Source organism: Symphodus melops (assembly GCF_947650265.1).
Source record: "Symphodus melops genome assembly, chromosome: 13".
Lineage (NCBI taxonomy): Eukaryota > Metazoa > Chordata > Actinopteri > Labriformes > Labridae > Symphodus > Symphodus melops.
This window is the reverse complement of record NC_136703.1, coordinates 17,063,565-17,082,265: the sequence shown is the minus strand read 5'-3', so window position 1 is coordinate 17,082,265 and position 18,701 is coordinate 17,063,565. Positions and strand designations below refer to the sequence as shown.

The following is an 18,701-nucleotide window of genomic DNA, read 5'->3' as shown; positions in this document are numbered from 1 at the left end:
GTGGAAAGTGCCCAAGAAGGCTTTATGATACACGGTGGTGCTGTATTTGAAAGTAAAGGAATTGATTTATCTAAAAAAAAAAAGAAAAAAAAAGAACATAACAGGGAGAGCTAGATGTTTGGATCATTGGAGCCGTGTGGCCTGTACAGTTAGTGATTTTTTTATTTTATTTATTTTTTTTTAAATCCAGGCAGGGAGCAAAGATTAAATGAGCAGACTTGTGCATTTCTTCAGTCGTGTCCAGTTGCACTTACTCTTGCAGAAAGCGAGATTGATAAACTGAGTCAGCATTTTTTTTTTTTTTTTTTTCTTTTCCCCTCGCTGGGCTGTGCCCTCTGTCCGTTTCCTCCATCACAACAGGAAACAGACTGTCCTGCTTGTTGCAACACTCTGAGCCAAAGGGAAAAAAGGGCAAACGTGTGGGCTATACCACCCACACACACACTCTCAGTCTTAATTCTGCCACCACAGATTGCACTTCTCTTTGCATGAGCCACCGTGGGAGAAACCAATCTCTCTACTTGTGGAGGTTGTCCTGTGGAATGAAACCTCCTGTGGGATTTGGTGTTTCATGCATTATTTAAACGTCTTTGGGAATGCACCTGAATTTACCTCAGTGGCCAGAAGAAAAACTGATTTGCTGCTTTCCATTTAAGATCGACTGCCAAGATGAGATCATAAAATGTGGAATTCTTTCACTTCATAGTCAAATAAAAGCTTTGTCTAGACTGCAAGAAACAATCTGAGCAGGACTGCAGTCTTTTTTGTTTTGTTTTGTCTAGACTGCAAGTGAAATTAAGTAATCAAAAATCAATGCTCGTCTTTTGTTTGGCCACATGGCAAAAGAGCAATTATTCTTTGTCTGAACCAAAGTTACATCATTAGTGTGGCAATACCTCAAATCAGATCAACACAACTCCCAGTCTTTCTTCCCCTGCTCTCTTTATTCAGTTTCATACAGAGGGAAGTTGTGCAAATTGCAGTATGGAGGTATTACAGTTTCATGACAATTTCTGTTGCAGCTTTGATTTAACAAGCCGGTGGCTCCTAAATTGAGGGCGTAAAGTGATGAAGTTCAGCTTGGATGACAATGATTGATGACTCCTTACACTGCAAAATCTTAGAATGTGTGGAGCAGTAGGAGAAGTGGTAGTGGTCATGCATCTGAGGAGTAGAGAAAGGAGTTGTAAGAGCACTAGTAAGGATAGATAGATAGATAGATAGATAGATAGATAGATAGATAGATTTGTAGCAGTTAAAGAAGTGCGTCGTTGTGGTCATCTGCAGGACACAGGAGCTGTCCAGGGTTCTGACTACTTCTTCCTCCCTTTTGATTTGCTCTGACGTTGTTCGACCTGCAAGGTCGGGTGCAGCAGTTTGACACGACAGAAAGATAATTCAGCAAAAATCATTGTAAAATATGGTTTTCTTCACATATTTCTTCCAGTGATGCATTATAAACACAGCAATCGATAGCCGCAGTAATTGCCACTGGATCTTTGACTGCAGTATGTGTGTCAATGAATCTCATCCCTTCACTGCTTTATATTGACCCAGCTTTATTCCAGACTCATAATGGGGTTGGCACTAATGAAAAACAGCAGTGTTATCAAGCTTGCTCTGTGTTTTATGGAATAATTAAAGGATGCTGGGATGCCTTTGCCAATATAGAAAACTATCTGAAGCAGATGTTTAAGTAATAGAAAGGGTTCAACAGGAAGGACGAGGTGTACAGCTATTAAAGTTAAATCAGCAGCATTATTTCTCCAAGGAAACTCTACAAATAGTGAACACTACAACCTTTTCTAAGACTCCCCACCACAGCTACACTTCCTTATGGTACTGTATTTGTCAGCCACTACTGGGATTTAACCATGAATGCCTTATTTTTTTCTATATGTAATGAGTCAACAAGGAGGGTCATAAATTTGCCCCCATGAATCTAAGCAGACAGTAGTCAATTTATTGCCCCCTCAGTGCTGTGGGTCACTGACCAGGCTACATTTGATTTCTGAGGTAAGAGTTTTCCTTTTTGGCGGAATGTCATTTACTGCACGCATTTCTCAAAGTACCGACAAAAAAAACCCTGACCAAAATGGAGAGCATAGACTGTGAAACAGAAAGATGTAGAGAAGGTAATTGTTAGAGCACTTGGAGAAATAAGTTGTTTTAAATTAAGGCTGCAAAATATCAAACAAACTGTATGAAATCAACTCCATAGAACTCTCAGTGTTTATTATAGGTGTTTATCTAAATCGGCGTATTTGACATTTCGTCAACATCCTCGTCTGTCCATGAATGAAAGCGATCAAGCTTTCTGCTTGTCAGATTAAACCTCAGCGTTGGTGGTATATATTGCTTGATTAGTGACCCTCGGTTGTACACTACTTTCACAATTAATTGTGCACAATAAGTCGAATATATACTGCACATAATGATGCTCACTGACAATGTAACAACACTACAAAATGGAGTATGGTCTATGTAATTCACTCTATATTGGTTGGTGTTTGATATCAAACACTGTGTGTGACTCTAAAACTGAATTAGCAAAAGGGAACTAATTAATTTTGATAATTAAACCCCTGCGAAAAAGTCTTTTTCCAGAGTTATGTTTGAGACCGTCGATGTTTCCTGATTTTTACCACCTCTGTTTTCTTTTGGGATACCAATTTTTATACAATCACTTAACAAAGCCTCAAAATGACCCTTCAGTTCCTTCAACATAAAGCACACACTGAAAGTGTTTGGCTCCTGCAGTGCAAACACAATGCTGTATTTCTACTTGGCACTACAGTACCATATGTTACATTTTCAGCAATTTGACCTAGTATATTACACTTTGTTACAGCTGCAATTCAAAGTGTGACCATTTCTTAGGAGGTCAGATTGATCTCGGCATAGTGTTGCACCACCACCCCTGTCTGCCAGTTCTCTAAACCTTGCTGCTGTAATGCTGAATCAAGCGATGGTGGTCAGCGAGGCGTTTTGTGACTGTGCATGTCATTATCTGCTTTACTTTCATACTGCAGCACTCTTGTTTCTACCAACCTTTTGTTTCTGTCTTTCAGGTCTGAGTTTGACTCTTCCAGGATGGTCAGGTACGTTCAACTGTACAACTTTAAACCAATGTGCTCTAAACTTTCACTGCACATTTTCCTGACCCCCCCCCCCCCCCCCCCCCCAACAATAGCCTGCTTTCTTTTAGTTGCACTTCAGAAGGCACTTCCATGAAGACATGTTTTAAATCAGTTAGTCTTTTGATTTAAGTATTGCAGTATGAGGTATAAAGCAGAAACACAGAGCTACAGTATAGCCAGACTGAGTGTTTTTTCTTCTGCCTGAAGCGTCGCTGTGAGCATGATATGGTGCTTTATGTTGTTTGTGGATATTACAGTGAGCAGAAAATGATGAGATTTTGTGTCAAGTGCAGCACAAAGTCCCATTCCCCCTGTTGTTGGTTTGTTCGCTTGCTGAACTTTAGAGGCTGGAGATTTGTCGAGGTGTCTCTGCAGAGTAAAGATGTGGGCTGATTTTAAACTGTAATGTGAATCCATCACTGCTGTGAGCACTGTCTAGAAATATGGCTCACATATAGAGAGTAAATGGGCTCCTCTCACCCGGTAAACACACTCTTTATCTGCAGCTCCTCTCTTTAGGGATACTTCACTGTGGGATGCAAACAGCCACTTCTTCTGCCTCTGTGTATCAAGGACCCGTCTGTTTCTAGATGATCTGAGCGTAGTGGAGCCTGTCCTGTGCTTTAGTCAAAATTTTCCAGGCCATGTCTTGTTTCTTTCTTACAGTGCTTGACTGTCTGAGCTTTTCAAGCCGCTTTTCTTCTACTCCAAATTTCCCATTACAAATTTCAAGCAAATCTAGAGAGGCATAGCCGGGAGACGTGTGCCAGTCTTTGTCTTTAGACTTATGCAGTGAAAGAGTCCGTAAGAGCGAGAGACGTGCATGTGAAGTGAGTCTGCCACTCAGCAACATCCCCTCGGACTGTAATGTTCCAAAGAAAAGAAAAAGCCCTGGTAGAACGGTTTAAACAGAAATAATGAATGCATTTCAAAAGTTTAGGAGTATGAGATTATTTTCAGTTACACATCTTTGCCTTAGGTTCATAGTTCTCTTTCAAAAGGGAGTGATATATCTGGAATAATAAACAAGCCATATTCAGAAAGGATAATCACGCACACGGCTCTACAAAAATATTAAGTTAGCCTAATAAAAGGGATGCCTTGTTTACTGAGAAACAAATCTTCCTGCAAATACTGTGACCTGATCCTTGGTTTCACTTCCATCGTCTCTGGCATCAGCTGTTCTGCACAGATCTCAGCATTCATTGAGATGAGCGAATACATGAAAGCTGAAAAAAATGTATAGAATACATGATCTCAGTAAAAAAATAAATTCAAAAAATTAAATTGTACTTTCGCTGTATGTGGTGGCTGATACTGATATATAGTGTTAAGCATCATGCATTTTTTTTCTGTCATCTTTGATCATATCATCAATGTATCTCCTTTAAAAAAAAAAACCTATATTGAATGTCCCTGTTATCACTGAGTTCAGCTAATCTTATGATAATAAAACCTGGGAAAATGGATTACACAGATGACAGAAGTGTCCTTTAGTCATCTGGATAAAATTGTTATTTTATCATCCACCAGAATGATGCCTGATGTTGTTGGAAGTCTAAAACATTTTCAGATGGATCCTGAATTGTGAATTTGGCCACAGTTCCTCACTTCATTAATGTGAAGTGTTGGCGTGCCAAGACTCCGATTGTGTGGCTACTTTATAACATTTTGTCCTAACAGACGACATACGTATCTGCCTGCAGATTTAAGATCATGTGACTTGTTGGCATCTGTATACTGTATACTGTTGGATGCAAAAGTGACTCCAGCTTGGCTCTTTAAATCAGTGAACAGCCTGAGGCCAGCATATTTTCTTTCAGTTTTGGCACTCATGTGATTTGAAGAAAGATATGTATTTAACTGAAAGGAAAGTCTGAACAATGACATTTTACTTATTACTAAAACAGAAGCTCTGTGTTTCAAAGTAAAAATGTGTACTGTGAAACACAGAACTCTAAGACCTACAACTATTAATATCAGCCTGACATCGATTATTAGAGCTGCTCAACTTTAAAGGCGACATGTTATACCATTTTTCTACCTTTTCAAACAGTCCCCTGTGCTCTAAATAAAACATCTGTGCTGTGAGTTGGTCAAAATGTAACATGAATCAAGCATCAGAGGAGGTTTGTGACCATGTATAAACCAGGTCTCATAGAATGCTTCGTTTAGGTGTGTGTGTCTCTTTAAATGTAATGACCCCCCCCCACCTCCCCCCCGAGTTTTCCCGATAGACATCACTCCTTTGCTAGTGACAATAAAAATGGTGGACCTGCGCAAACATGTTGCTTTAGTGTGGAGGTGGAGTCCATGGGTGGAGATTATGATTGATAATGATTATTTATTTATTATTTTTTTACAAGAATTCCACTTGTGATGTCACAAATAGAGCAAATTTGAAAAGGAATATTTTTCTCTGTGTTGAACACTTGCAGAACACAAACCCACGACTGGATGGATTTATTTCACATTTTGTGGGCCATTAGACACCGAGGTTACCTAAACATATGTTCAATAACACTGTCAAAGTGGATTTTTCACAGTAACCTTGATAAAATAAGCCCTCTCTATTCAATCATCACAGCAGTTGCTAACATTAATCTTAGTGAGTTATTCAGTGTGATCTTGTTTCAATGACACAGCGCTGGATTTAATTTGCTGTGACTGTTGCTTTGACTTCCTCCATCAGTCCCATGTTTCATTTTGGCTCTGTGTAGCCATTGTAGTCGAGCTCAACACAATGACGGGTGCCAACACAGCCCTCAGCTGACAACATGCAGCACACTCACAGTCACTTACATCTCTCAGCCTGTTAATACACCACACTATGACTCAAGTGAACTTGGCTGTTTAAAAGTTAGTGTCTTACATGGCTTGGTAGGTTTCATTAACAATAGTAACAATAAATCCAGTGAACTTGGCACAGGCTATAAATAAATAAGTCTGCTCCCAATAGAGTGTTGGTTAGAAGAGGTTCGAGTGTTTGATAATGTAGGCATGTGTGTCTGTGTGTGTGTGGAGTGGAGGAGATTGGCCCTGTATTTGATTGGAGGATTATACTCATACACACTTGATGGCTAATGAGAGAGGAATCACAACATGCCGATGTTTAATTGGTCTGCTGTTCTGTAATCACGATGAATGGCTTCATTCGGATGTGATTAGAACCCGGCTGAGATACCAGGCAGTGCTCAGCAGCCTCACTGACCTGCTTCTAACTATTTGATTGTTCTTCACTGAATGTCGAATGAAAAGATGTTCCTCGCTGCACTTTGGTACTGCAGCCATTCACAAAGCCAGACCAGAACACGACAAAAGTCTAATTAATGAGAGAAAACAGGATGAGAGCTTCCATGCTGAAAAGTTTGCGAAAGAAGAATCCACTTGTGCGCCTTTTATTTATGCTCATTTACATAATGTGTTTCTTTAGGATAGAGATTTGTTTTGTCCCTCTTATCAGTATTTAAAAAAAACATTGATAACCCCTAAAAAGGTATCTATTCTTCCTATATCTGCTGCCACTTCTCTCCTAAATGGTTCTTTCTGTCAGATCCACATTATACCACAAGTTCATTATCTTCCCTCTGGACTCTAAGATGCTTCTAGATTTACCAGGTCTTATCTTCATTTTAGCCCAATTTAGATTTTGATTCAACCTCTCAAGTAACCTTTTTAGTACTTGGCAATGTCGTGGTCACCAGTGTCACGTCATGCTCTAATTGGTGGGAGGCACATCCAACCCTGCCAGTCGGCGCAACAATCTGATAGTTTAATTAGAAAATCAACTTTTATCATTGACTATCCCTTCTTCTATGAAACTTCTGAACAGAAGTCCACACAAAAAAGCTGCACTGTTCTGCCACCACACTGTACATGTACTAGACCTGCCTGCCACAAGTCATTTTTAGAGCTGCAAAAAATGACTAACGTCCCTTTGCTTATAATGTCCCTGAACAACAATACATTATTAGAATGTAAAGTTAGCCATAGCTACATTCATTTTTGCTGTGTAGATTGAAAATTAGTTTTTTTTTTGGATGTTTTGGCAGAAGGACATCCCGAGGGGGCTGCAAGCCGAGCTGCCGCAAAGATTATCTGAACTTGTTTGTCGGCTTTCTGCTGGTTCTTAAATTAGGATCCCTTTAGAACGGGCCGTCACTGAGATTTAAATGGTAGCTGAATTAACTGCTTAGGTCTCCTCCTATGTATGTGCCGTACTCTGCTGGTTCACAAAATGAGCAAACACCTTAAATACACAGCTAGAAATCCGTTTCTGGCCTGATGAATGAGTTTATTGTTTCTTTCCTTATATGACTGACTGTCAAACATATAATAAAAGAACATTTTTTTGTCAGAATTTCTCTTTGCGAGGCAACACAAACATGATTGTACTACTATTACATTCAGGGTAGTTCTATCTGGCATTGGTCATTAAGCAAATTTCAGGTATCAAAAACATTTTCATGAAGAAAATGAAAGTCCTAGTTTTGGTTCAGTTGAATCCCGAACAGAAAGGCTGCTGATTGGTGCACACTCTGTTTGTCTTAATATTTCGTGAATGAAGGCCAAAAAGCTTGTCAGAGAATTTCAATGGTGGGTGACTGGAGGTATTCTGGAAAACCTCTGCGGGGTCTGTGGCTTTTATTCCCCTGTAATTCTCCTCGGAGGATTTGGAGAGACAGAGAGACAGGGATTATAAACGTCCCCTTTTCTTGTTGAGCAGACAATGAAGAGGAAAGAGCTTTGCTGGGCTGTTGTGGAGGTCAAAACAACACCAGTAAATAAAGGATGTCCAGTTAATTTAAACATTCATTAAAGCCAACTTGTTGTGTTTTCTTCAAAACATTGTATTTTAGAATAGAAGCAAAGCCACTGCACAGTTGCAGCTTCTTTTGTTCCATATAAATGAGGTGTTCACTGACATAGTGATGTAGTAGCAGTTTAAAGTCTGCACTGTTCTGAGACCACAATGCATGTGAACTGAGCTGTCCTTGATTCATAAAGATACAGAATTGAACCAAAAAAAGGGCCGGTTGGATCCCCAGCTCAGCGATAGAACATGTCAGGACAGCTGGATCTTATATTTATCTGCGAGAGGCGGTAGAGCTGTGTCTCTGGTGCTGCCTCTCACCCTCTGCAGAGATCACACAAACATATCATCTTTCTCGAATCTCTAGCTGTCCCTTGTTGCCAAGGAGAAAGATGCTCTACTTGGATATATAGGAAACTGCGCCTGCTGCCGTCTTTGTCCTTGTGTGAGTACTTTCTAGTTTGCAAAGTGGATTTCGGCTCTTAATCAGGCATTTAAAAAAAAATACAGCGTGTGTGTAGAATGAATGAAAGGAAAGTATAACCTTTAGTATAACCTGTAAGTACTTAATCATCAGAGAGGTTTGGAACAAGATCTACATGTTAGACTGCAGAGTTTTAAAAGTTTCTAACTGGTGAACAAAGAAAGAAAATGCAGACTATTGCAGGGTTCACAACTCCAAACTCAGCCCGAACAGAGACATTAGCATTTTTACATGAATAATTCATAATGCCAAAATAGCAGCACATGACACAATTAGCCATTGAGATGAGAGGATTAATCACACATTTGCTTGCACACATGCTTATTTGGATGTTGTTTTTATTTTAATGGCCTTTGACGGCTTTTGCAACGGAGCCAGATGTTCCTCTTTGTATATGAAGACTTCCTCGCCCTGAGAGAGACGGCATGTTTAAGGTGTGTGCGTGGCTGTAAGTTGACAGCCTGAGAAAATGTCCCAGCTCGTCTGTGACAACTAGAGCCCAAAGGTGGCAGTGCTCTGTGATAACCTTCACAAACAAGAAATGAATATCGGCTATATCTCTGTGGAAGTGGTTTCCAGGTGGAACTGATGTCAAGTGTTGGAGCTGTGATCAGTAGAGGTCACATAGACTTGCACAAGTACTAAAATGAAAAGACAGAGACCCAGTGTCATGTCACCTTTACTTTTATCACCTGGCTTTGCAGTGCAGTGTGACTGCATTGTATTTGTGGGATATTATTCATATTTCTAAACCAATCTCATTGAGGATACTTTGATTAAACATTTAATTTGAGCTGAGCTGGTACTAGAAGATAATACAAAATGTAAGTTACCGGCTGTGATCAAACAGAAATATGATGCACTCCTGCTCCAAAAAGAACTGAGATTAAAAAAACAACAACTTTCATTTAACAAAACGCCCCAGAGAAATTCCTCTGGGGATTCTTGACTTTGACTTAAATACAGAATATTCACACAACACACACATTTTATACGACACCTGCTCCCTTTATGTCAACAGTCTGAAAATGGGTTTTTATTGTAACACTGTTTGTCCTTCTGTAGGAGACATGCCTCTCTGCCTGTGGAAGACCCAGAGAATCCCGGCAGATTGGTGTCTGTGGGCCAGAGACGAGTCGTCCCCTGCCGTAAATGGAAGTCTGCGTCCTTTGGGTACAGTAAGATGTTTTTATGATTACATACTCAATGTTTGTCCCACAAATACAACAGTGTTTCCAGCCCGGTGGCACAACTCTCATTTTCTTGTCTTACTTTAGCCTTGTCAGTGTCTAACGGTTGTCAGAGTGGATATGGACGCCCTAGTTATTAGGCTGTCTGTTGCAGATGTATCGGCCGTGACAGCCTGGCAGCCACAGACGATGCTGTGATCTAATATTTGAGTCTTAGCAGCTGAGTTCTAGTCAGCGGCTTTTTATGACACGGCAGTTTTAGTGCTGCAATGTTGTTTTCCTGACGTGTACATGAAGGCATTTCAAATGCATGCCAAATACACCGCAGGAGGACGTAATTAAGCAAAGACTTAATGAAATATGGTCTGTGCATAGAATCTGCCTGTGCTGAGCTCGGAGCTGAAGAGAGCCTCAATAAAAAAACAAACAAAAGGAAAGACTGGCGCAGGCAGTTGAATCGTTGGGACATACTTGGGGAGGCTTCAGAAGGCTGCAGAGAGTTTCAAAGACGCCTCCTACTGTAGTGCTGTGTGCTTGATCATCAAAAAGCAGAGTGAGCCTAATCCATAGCCCACTTTTTGGCTTGTGCACAGCCCAAAAATAAATCCCAGAGCATAGTGGTACTGTGCTATTTTTAAAGAACAATGTTCAGAAGTTTCTGATGAGTAGGAACATCATGTGGGTTTGTTTTTAGATTTTTCTTAAACTGCATTTCTGTGCTGATTAATGCCTCACTGTGTTCTCTCTGATTGTCCCCGTATGATTATTGCACTGTTTGTAATTGTGAAGCACAGCTGAGAGCTAATAGGTTAAATGGATCATGACTGTAAACAAGATGATGGCTGTGATTGGAAATTGATTGTGTTCTTCCGTGGCTCAGTAGCTTTTTTTTCTTTGCCTCTGATTAGGCTCAAGTCGTCTCTCACTATCATGCCCTAATTATCCGCTAATCTATTAATGATGATGACAATGCGAGGGATTTAATTTTCAGATCGGTTGTTTGCTTTGTTACCTTTTCACAGAGGTAAGCAATGGATTGAAAGAGTGAGTGTGTGCTCAGTATTGACTAATTTGTTTTTTTAACTTCATTTGTGTAACCTTCATTAATCTCAAAGTCTCTTGAGATTTGTTTTAGTAAATCCATGTCTATCTATGTAACTGGGGGGGGGGGGGGCATTAACAGTGAGTGCATGCTAACAGGGCTTTACACACGCACACCTACTCACCTATACAAGAAATGAAAAATTGATCCAGTGTTTTTGGAAAAGGGGTCACTCAGAGAGGGTGGATTTGAAATGTTTGCGTACAAAGGATTTTACTTCCACATTCTTGAGCAAGACAGGAAAGTGCCTTAACCTGTAGTGTCAATGGTCCTGGGCCAGATCTGAACCCAGGATGTTCCAGTTATACTGTATGCTGCGCCCAAGTACTAGAACACAACATTTTCCCTTCATTTCTGTAAATTAAATTGGTTAATCATTCTCCATTGAAGCATTTTGGCTCTCAGTGTGGGATTAGTTTTTGTGAATGTGCTAGAAGGAAGGGAGGAAGTGAAATATTAATTTGTGTGCCGTTTGTTAGCGGCTCTGCTCTGCCCTGCAGTCTACTGAATCCCTCCGCTTGTTTCAGATGTTTTCAGTGAGCATATTGGGGACATTTTAAAGACTTTCATGAAAAGAAGTGTTCGTAGTTTAGGTAGTTAATTCAACAGGAACGTCTTCTACGATCTCAGACGTCTGTGAAAGGCCGCCGTTCTTCTTAAAGTTCCCTTGAATCTGACAGACTTTGGTGGGTGAGTTTAAGAGAGTGATAGGAATTAATTGGGAAACTTTGTTGTTGAAGCAGTGTGAGTGACCTGCTATATGTGCATAATAGTGGCGTTTGGGCGATCTCTTGGGATGAGCTTTCAGAGCGTGCAGTGATGCTGCTGGAGTGTAAAAGCAGACACAAACCCCAGGGGCCTTCTTAGATTGTTGCCTCTACCCCACATTTTATTCTTTACCTCTCTGTCTTTGTTCGCCATCCTCTCGTATTACTTTGCATTCTGCATCGTCTTCTTTTTTTCTTTTCTTTTTTTTTTCAGTTTACCTCTCTTTTCTCTGCCTCCTGCCTTGCAACAAAGCAATCACTTGCAGAAGTATCATTTGTTCAGCTTTCGGACTACACAGATGAGAAAATAGCTTGTTATACTGCCGTAGTTGTTTCTTTCCTACAAAGAAATCCTGTAAACATTACCGTTAAAACTCACAGAAAAACAACCAATCTTTGCATTTGAAAAGTTGCACTCAGAGCCAAATCAAATATGACTTGATGACTTTCTCTTTGTGAAACGACATTAATAATTGATTGGTTTTTATTGATACTACAAATGTATTCACCGGCTCGTTGTTTTATTTAATTGTGTTTTCAAAATCTGTGGGACACAAGACAGGAGAATGTTTCTGTTAATTTGACGCACTGCTACAATTACCCAGTTTTATATCGGGACTGTAGCTGTGTGTGTGTGTATGTGTGTGTGTGTGGATGAAGATGCCTTCAGTGCAATAGAATATCTGAACCAGAACAGAGGTGTTAGATTACCTGACCTCTATCAGAGTCACCAGCATCCAATCAGCGAACATGTTTCTGAAGGTGTTTAATGTCTTTCCATTCCCAACTTGTCCACCCTGCTGGCTGCTTCAATCAGCAGCAGCAGCAGCGGCAGTAAACCTGAGCAAGAGCCTGCAGCAGAGGAGAGGAAATCACAGTAAAATGAAACACTAAGCATAAAAGACCGAAATGTTAAAACATTTAAATGGAAATACATTAAATGAAAGAGGGGGGGATTTTTATTTAAGAGATGGATAATAAATTGCATACTTGAATAGTTGCCTTTAACTAAGCTGAACTGCCAATAAAAAAAAAAAGGCGAAAATGGCTCCTTGATTTGCTGCAATTTGAATGGGCATTATTAAACTTAATTTGAACTACAGCAGTAATGTGCAGGAAGTGAGCAGGTTGCAGAGACTCGAGACTTAAGTCCAGTGTAAGCCTTGCTTCAAAATTACCCAGCTGCCTTCCGTCAATATTCAACAGATTATGAAGTCTGTGAGTGTCTCTGTTTTTTTCCCTGTTGTATTTTCAGCCACCATTATTCCCACGTCCTTCTCCCATACTGTGTGCATCCCTCATGAAAGGAAGCCTACAGAGTCAAAATGTCTGCATTGTGGTGACTTTAGTTTCTATTGTAATGTGTTCCGTTGGTTGCTGCTGCTTTCCCACTCTTTGTGTTATGTTCCCGTGACTGTGGTGTGCAGAGCTCTCTTCGTGGGAGTTAAAAGAGAGTGTTTTATGTGAGGTTAAGAAAGTAAAAGTGGAGGGTTCGGCCCCACCGATGAAGATGCAAGCTTATTGTGAGAAGGGATAATTGTTCTGTACAGTCTACTGAAGACAGAAGAATCTGAATTCATCTTAATGTGACTGTAACTTCAATGGAAATGGCACAGATGCTGCAGTATTCAAAAAATGACATGATCAGATCTGACATATGAATACAGGTGATTCCATCAACAGGTTAAAATAAAAGATTCTTCCTTTTTATCTGTTTACAGCACTTAAAAATAAAGCTTGTGAACTGATCAGTGGTTTTAGCATGTGCAGTAGCTGCTGTATTCATCGCCTGCAGCTGCAGTCTAGTTCAGTCCTGTCCAGAGCTAGAAGACTTCTGTGCACCCACAAAGCCCAGCTTTAGGCTGAATGAAGGCTTTTAAATACCAAAGACGCTCTGCGTCTATTCCTCTATCTCCTGAGTCTGTCCTCTCAAAAAAAAAAAAAAAAGCTTCTCTGTTAAAATCCATTTATCAAAAAACTACATCTGCTTCTCGGTATCCTTTCACCCTTTCTGAATCTGTTGGTCCCGCACCGCCTTTTTTCTGTTCAATTAATGAATGGCATCTGCTTTGACGGACAGGTCAAATCAGGGTCTTTACAAGGCTTAGGGGAAGGTTGGGCTGTTATGTTGAAGTGTAAATCTTTCTACAAACATTTACATCCCTCTTTCGTGCTCCCACAGGATCACCAGAAGGTTGTAAAGCTGCTAATATCTCGCTGCTCCGTTTACTTGTTGTGATTTTGCATACTGCTGTTTGAACTGATCTGAACCAGGAGCTCCATTTCAGGTCTAAATAATTCAGATGCTTAATGGTGTTCATTATAGGGGAAGGACTATTTCCGAACAGAACCTGTGATTATCTGCAGGCCCCTCTAATAATACCCCTGCAGAGACTATTGATCCTTGGGAATGGCCTGATCACAGATCCCCCCCCTCGCATCTCCTGGCATGATTGCCTGAAACAGCTGGGGCAGTTATTTGCTGACAGTTGGAGGCTGCTGTGATGTAGCCACGGGAGTGAATGCGACATGAGTGACGTGTGTAGAAGAGATTGAGAGACATTACCAAATGTGGGTGCAGCTTTACATTGTATGTGTTTTTGTGTGTTCCTCTCTGCTAAAGCCTCCCCCCCCAACATACATACATACACACACACACACACACACACACACACACCTACACTGTATCGGAAGTCATTTGGAAAAAGGCCTTAACGACATAGTAAACATTTATCGCACGTGGAAGACTGGCAGCTAACAGTCCTCGCTAAATGAATAAGCGGTTTCTGTTTTCCAGAGTTGCTGTCGGTTTCAAAAAGGCGGTAATGAAAGTGCCTTCCGCCTCCTATAAAACCCAGCCAGCTGAATGAATTCTTGCTTTATTGGAACCTTTTTTATTTACTGCTGTTGGTATTGTAAAGTTTGATTCCAGCAGATGGAAATCACAACTGCACAATGATTTAACAGCCCCATGAAACAGAGTGCACACTTCCACAATGTCTTTGAAGTCCTGGGAAAAAGCTCCCGGTTCGTCTTTTGAAGTTTGCAGCTTCTGTTTCGTCATCACATTCTCTTACAGTTAATTACAGGCATCGTGCTGTGGTACCCCATCAATGGGAAACACACACTTTTGATTCTGGAGTGCATGCAGTCATGTGGTAAAGATTCTTAAACTTTTAAGTTAAAAAAAAGAGAAAAAAAAAGAGGAGAATTGTGAAGTTCTTTGTGCCATGTGCTTTGTTTGCTGTCGATCCTTTGGCCAAGGAAGAGGAGCCTGAGAGTGCGTATTTAAATGTGTTGCTGTTCTGTTACTTGCCTGCATTGTTTTGCATTCAGACAGCCACGTTGCACATGAAACGTTTTGAAGGATCACAACAGAATGAAAAAAAAAAAATCTGGCCAGCGTTCAGCTGTGAGAGTATTCATGTTCTTTGAGTGCATGTGCTATTTAAATACTTTGCAGAGACTTAAAGGGATACTGCGCTATTTTTAGATTATTACATAGTGCAGCATTTTTCACAAACATTTTACATATATTATAACACTCATCTTTTTATTTCCAGTAATTCTGACTTTTGATCCATGTTGTTTTTGGCGCCCCCCTGTTGACAGAGTGGTACCTCTCAGATCTTTGCTGATGATGTCCTAAACTGTGTAAATCAGGATTAATGGCAAAAAAAAAGAAAATACTTATCAGACTGTCTTTTAACATTCAACATATCACTCACTGAGAATTATTGTTGTGGACAAAGAACAGCAACATACTTTTTCTGCAGCTTTATATCATCTTGTCTGACCCTGTAGTAATGATATCAGCAATTTTAAAAAAACTTCAAAGTAATAATCCTTCTTGTCCCTAATGGTCTTGTTAGTTTTTGTTGGTCGTTTCGAGGCATCATTATTCTTTCAGTCTGTTCCAACACACCTTGAAAAACTCCTTTAAGTATTACTGAAACGCTTTGTCGATCGATCACAATGACTGGCGGTGGCAGATGATGAATTTTTCTGACATTTTGAATGATCACTGTACAAATGTTTCAATACCATTTAATCATTGACGTACCAAATCCAATATCAACACCTGTGTATTGGCCTTGGGAAGTATTTCTCAAATACATTTAAAAAGAAGAGATCGTCTTAATGGTGGAAACAAACTTTATTCTGAGAAGTTGAACATCTCTGCAGGTCATCGTTTTCATGACACTGATTGGTTTTATGAGGGGTTTATAAACGATGGCATCTGACGGGTGAGTTAGCTTTATCATTATTGATTCATTATAGTTCTTCATCAATTAATAACACAAAACATCTTCTAATTTCAAGTTCTCACATGACAATTTACTCTTAACTCTCATTTATATTACTACATAAACCATATAACCATATCTGTGTTTTGGCTTGTTGTTAGAATAAGAAGCCTCTTGGAAACTGTGAATTACATTTCATGTTTCTTAAATGTTGTGCTCATTGGTAGACAGCAGCTGTTAATCGCTGTGTTCATTCAAGATTTTCGAGTTGGTATCACATCTTAATAAACAAGATGTTCTTTTGACCCACAATGCAATCCTTTCATGGGGCAAACATCCACCAAGCAGCTTCTACCTTTCACACAGAAGCTTGCAGATGCTTACAGTTAGCCATGAAATGATAATGTGGTCCTTGCTAAAGACATGGTGCTTTTGAGATTGATTTTTATTGTCAACTGATGGAAAAGAAACAAATAGCATCTTGATAACAGGAAATGTGTGTTTTTGTGCTTCTCTTCAGAAAGACGGGAGGAGGTTGTGTAATGTGCATTGTGCGTGGAATAAATGTGTCCCGGCTGCAGTAATGGAAAGAAACCCAGGTGTCCATTGTGACACAAACCATGTGTGACACCTGTGATTTTTTAAGCTTTTGGGTATTGCAAAAGCAAGTAATGCACCTCAAGGTCTTGAAAGACACATCACAACATTTTAGCAGATGGCTGTTCCGTCATGAGCCCGGGTCTGCTGAAGATTTCTGCCTGTTAAAAGGAAGTTTTTTCTTGCCACGCCATGACGGATTAAGCTGGGCTCTTGTAATATAGCCATCAGTAAGGTCCTTTACCTGCTTTTTGTAAACATAACAATGAGCATGGTCTTGTTACCTGCCCTTTTGTTAATGTTAACAGACAAACAGTAAGGTCCTTTACCTGCTTTTGTAAAGTGTCTTGAGATAACGCCTGTTATGAATTGACGCTATATAAATAAAGATTGATTGAACATCTTTTGTTTGACTTGTGTTATTGCTGCATTCTAACATCCATGTCATTTTCCCTGCTGAAGTAGATATAGGCAGAGATTAGAAATTCTCCCTCACGTAGCTTATCTTTTCATCAGCTCCTCCATGCCAAAGTAATACCAGGCGGAGGGCCACTGGGTGCTTCAGATCTATCTCCCAGTCTGATTGGAGGCATTTGCAATCGGGTTGGGGGGGAGTGGGGGGGGTGTAAAGGAGCAAAGACTATTCTTCCAGAAAATAAGATTGGAGAGCAGCATGATGACTTGATCGCCGTTGCTTTTTTTTTTAGGGATTTTGTCTGTGTCTATGCAAGGGGCTATAAACAAAATGCTACTGCTGCTGGATGTGTGATCTGTTTGTGTGTGAGGTGAAATCTCCTGCAGAAAGTGCAGATTAGACTGTGAGAATAAAATGAGTCCATCTGCATCAGGCATAAATTAGACAAAAAACAGCTCAACCCGATCAGGGAGACTTTTTCAAGGCTGACTTTCTGCTTTTGTATGTGATTTTATATATTGATGAAAATAATTGATCAAAATAAACATGAAATCAACTTTTCTCTTTGAATGCTGACTTAAGATTTACCAGCAATATTTTTAGAGTATATCTACAAGGCAGATAGTTAAGAGAATAAATTGACTACATTTGTTATTATTAGCATGAAATTATGGATTTACATTGTTGATCCCAAACTGGTAAATCAAAATGCTACAAAAGCATCATGAATTAAATACACTGTAAATATACTATACTGTTTGAAAACATTAAAAGAGTGTGGTTTATAAACAGGCACTGATAGGACAAGGTGCTACTAATAGATCATAAGAAGAATCTGATTCTATTCTTTAACCCCTGATTAAGGTAGGATACAGAGGTGTCATTAATAATAATAATGAGTCCATATATTTTTATGGACACTTATCCAGCTGTAGGCAGAAACAGTACTAAAGTACAGTTATTGGACTATTTCTAATCTGCTCTGCTTCATAATTCAGCTCCATTTAAAGGAAGAATGGACGACATTTAACACGTAAATATGGCAGAAATCCAGTATATCCTCTGTAAATTAACTCTCTGAGTAATGACTGTCTACAAAGAGTGAGAGGCGTGAGGCCTGCTCTCTGTGTTGTTGTCTGAGTCGTATCTACACCATGTTTAGATGGACGGCCCACTCATCCCCTTGCGTATGAAAGATGTAATAGACACATGGAGGCTTTTTTTTTTTTTTTTTAGCATTGTGTTACTTTTCTGATAATCCTTTAACAGCAGGGCTTTTCTGTGGTGGAAAATCTTCTAGTTTTTTACTCCTACTCAACCAAAGGGTCTCAGTGTCTGTAAAACATCAGGTGTGTGTCTGAGTGCGTCCATTGCTACCATCAGTATTACTGACACCTGCTGATCTGGAAGTGTGAGCTTCAACAGAGGCCTCTGGGGTCAAGAAACGGCTCAGTCTGAACTCCTCAGTCAGCGGCAGAGAGAGAGACAGCGCTTTGTTTGGCCTGCGATGAAAAGCTCGTCTGTCTTCTGCCTCTGATGTTCTAGGGCTGGAGGCCAAGTCAGTGACAGGAGGAGCCTTCGCACAGCGCTGTGCCCTCTGCCAGCGAGCAAGGAGTTTGTGCTGGTTTATTACATGGAAAAATAGCGAGAACAAATAAACCCCTCATCTAAAGCGATGGGTGGAGAGGTCAGTGGCCCAGGGGAGCTGAGTTTTTCCAGTTGTTAAAACCAACTTCAGTGGTTAGCAAACAGTTTTTCTGCAGAATTGTATTGGAAAACTCGACACATCCGAGCTGAAATAACAAGATAGCAGTGGGCTGTGATGTGTTATTGAGATAGTTCAAATCACACAGCACATATTTACATGTTTTCCCCGGAATTATTCTTTCTGAATAATGTGTTAAATCCACATATGTTTGATTAAAGTGGTGTAATTAAGCATTCAC

At 40.0% G+C, this 18,701-nt stretch overlaps 1 protein-coding gene across 3 annotated transcripts in view; it reads left to right on the top strand.

Moving 5' to 3' along the window:
* The window catches only part of iqsec1a (IQ motif and Sec7 domain ArfGEF 1a), an 81,086-nt gene that overhangs the window by 12,016 nt on the left and 50,369 nt on the right, over window positions 1-18,701 (top strand). For 2 of the 3 annotated variants that reach the window (XM_079359194.1, XM_079359200.1), the window contains exons 2-3: window positions 3,072-3,101; window positions 9,503-9,610. In XM_079359194.1, coding sequence (XP_079215320.1) covers window positions 3,072-3,101; window positions 9,503-9,610 — 138 coding nt within the window. The remainder of the gene's footprint in view (window positions 1-3,071; window positions 3,102-9,502; window positions 9,611-18,701) is intronic. The other variant, XM_079359195.1, reaches the window with a different exon arrangement.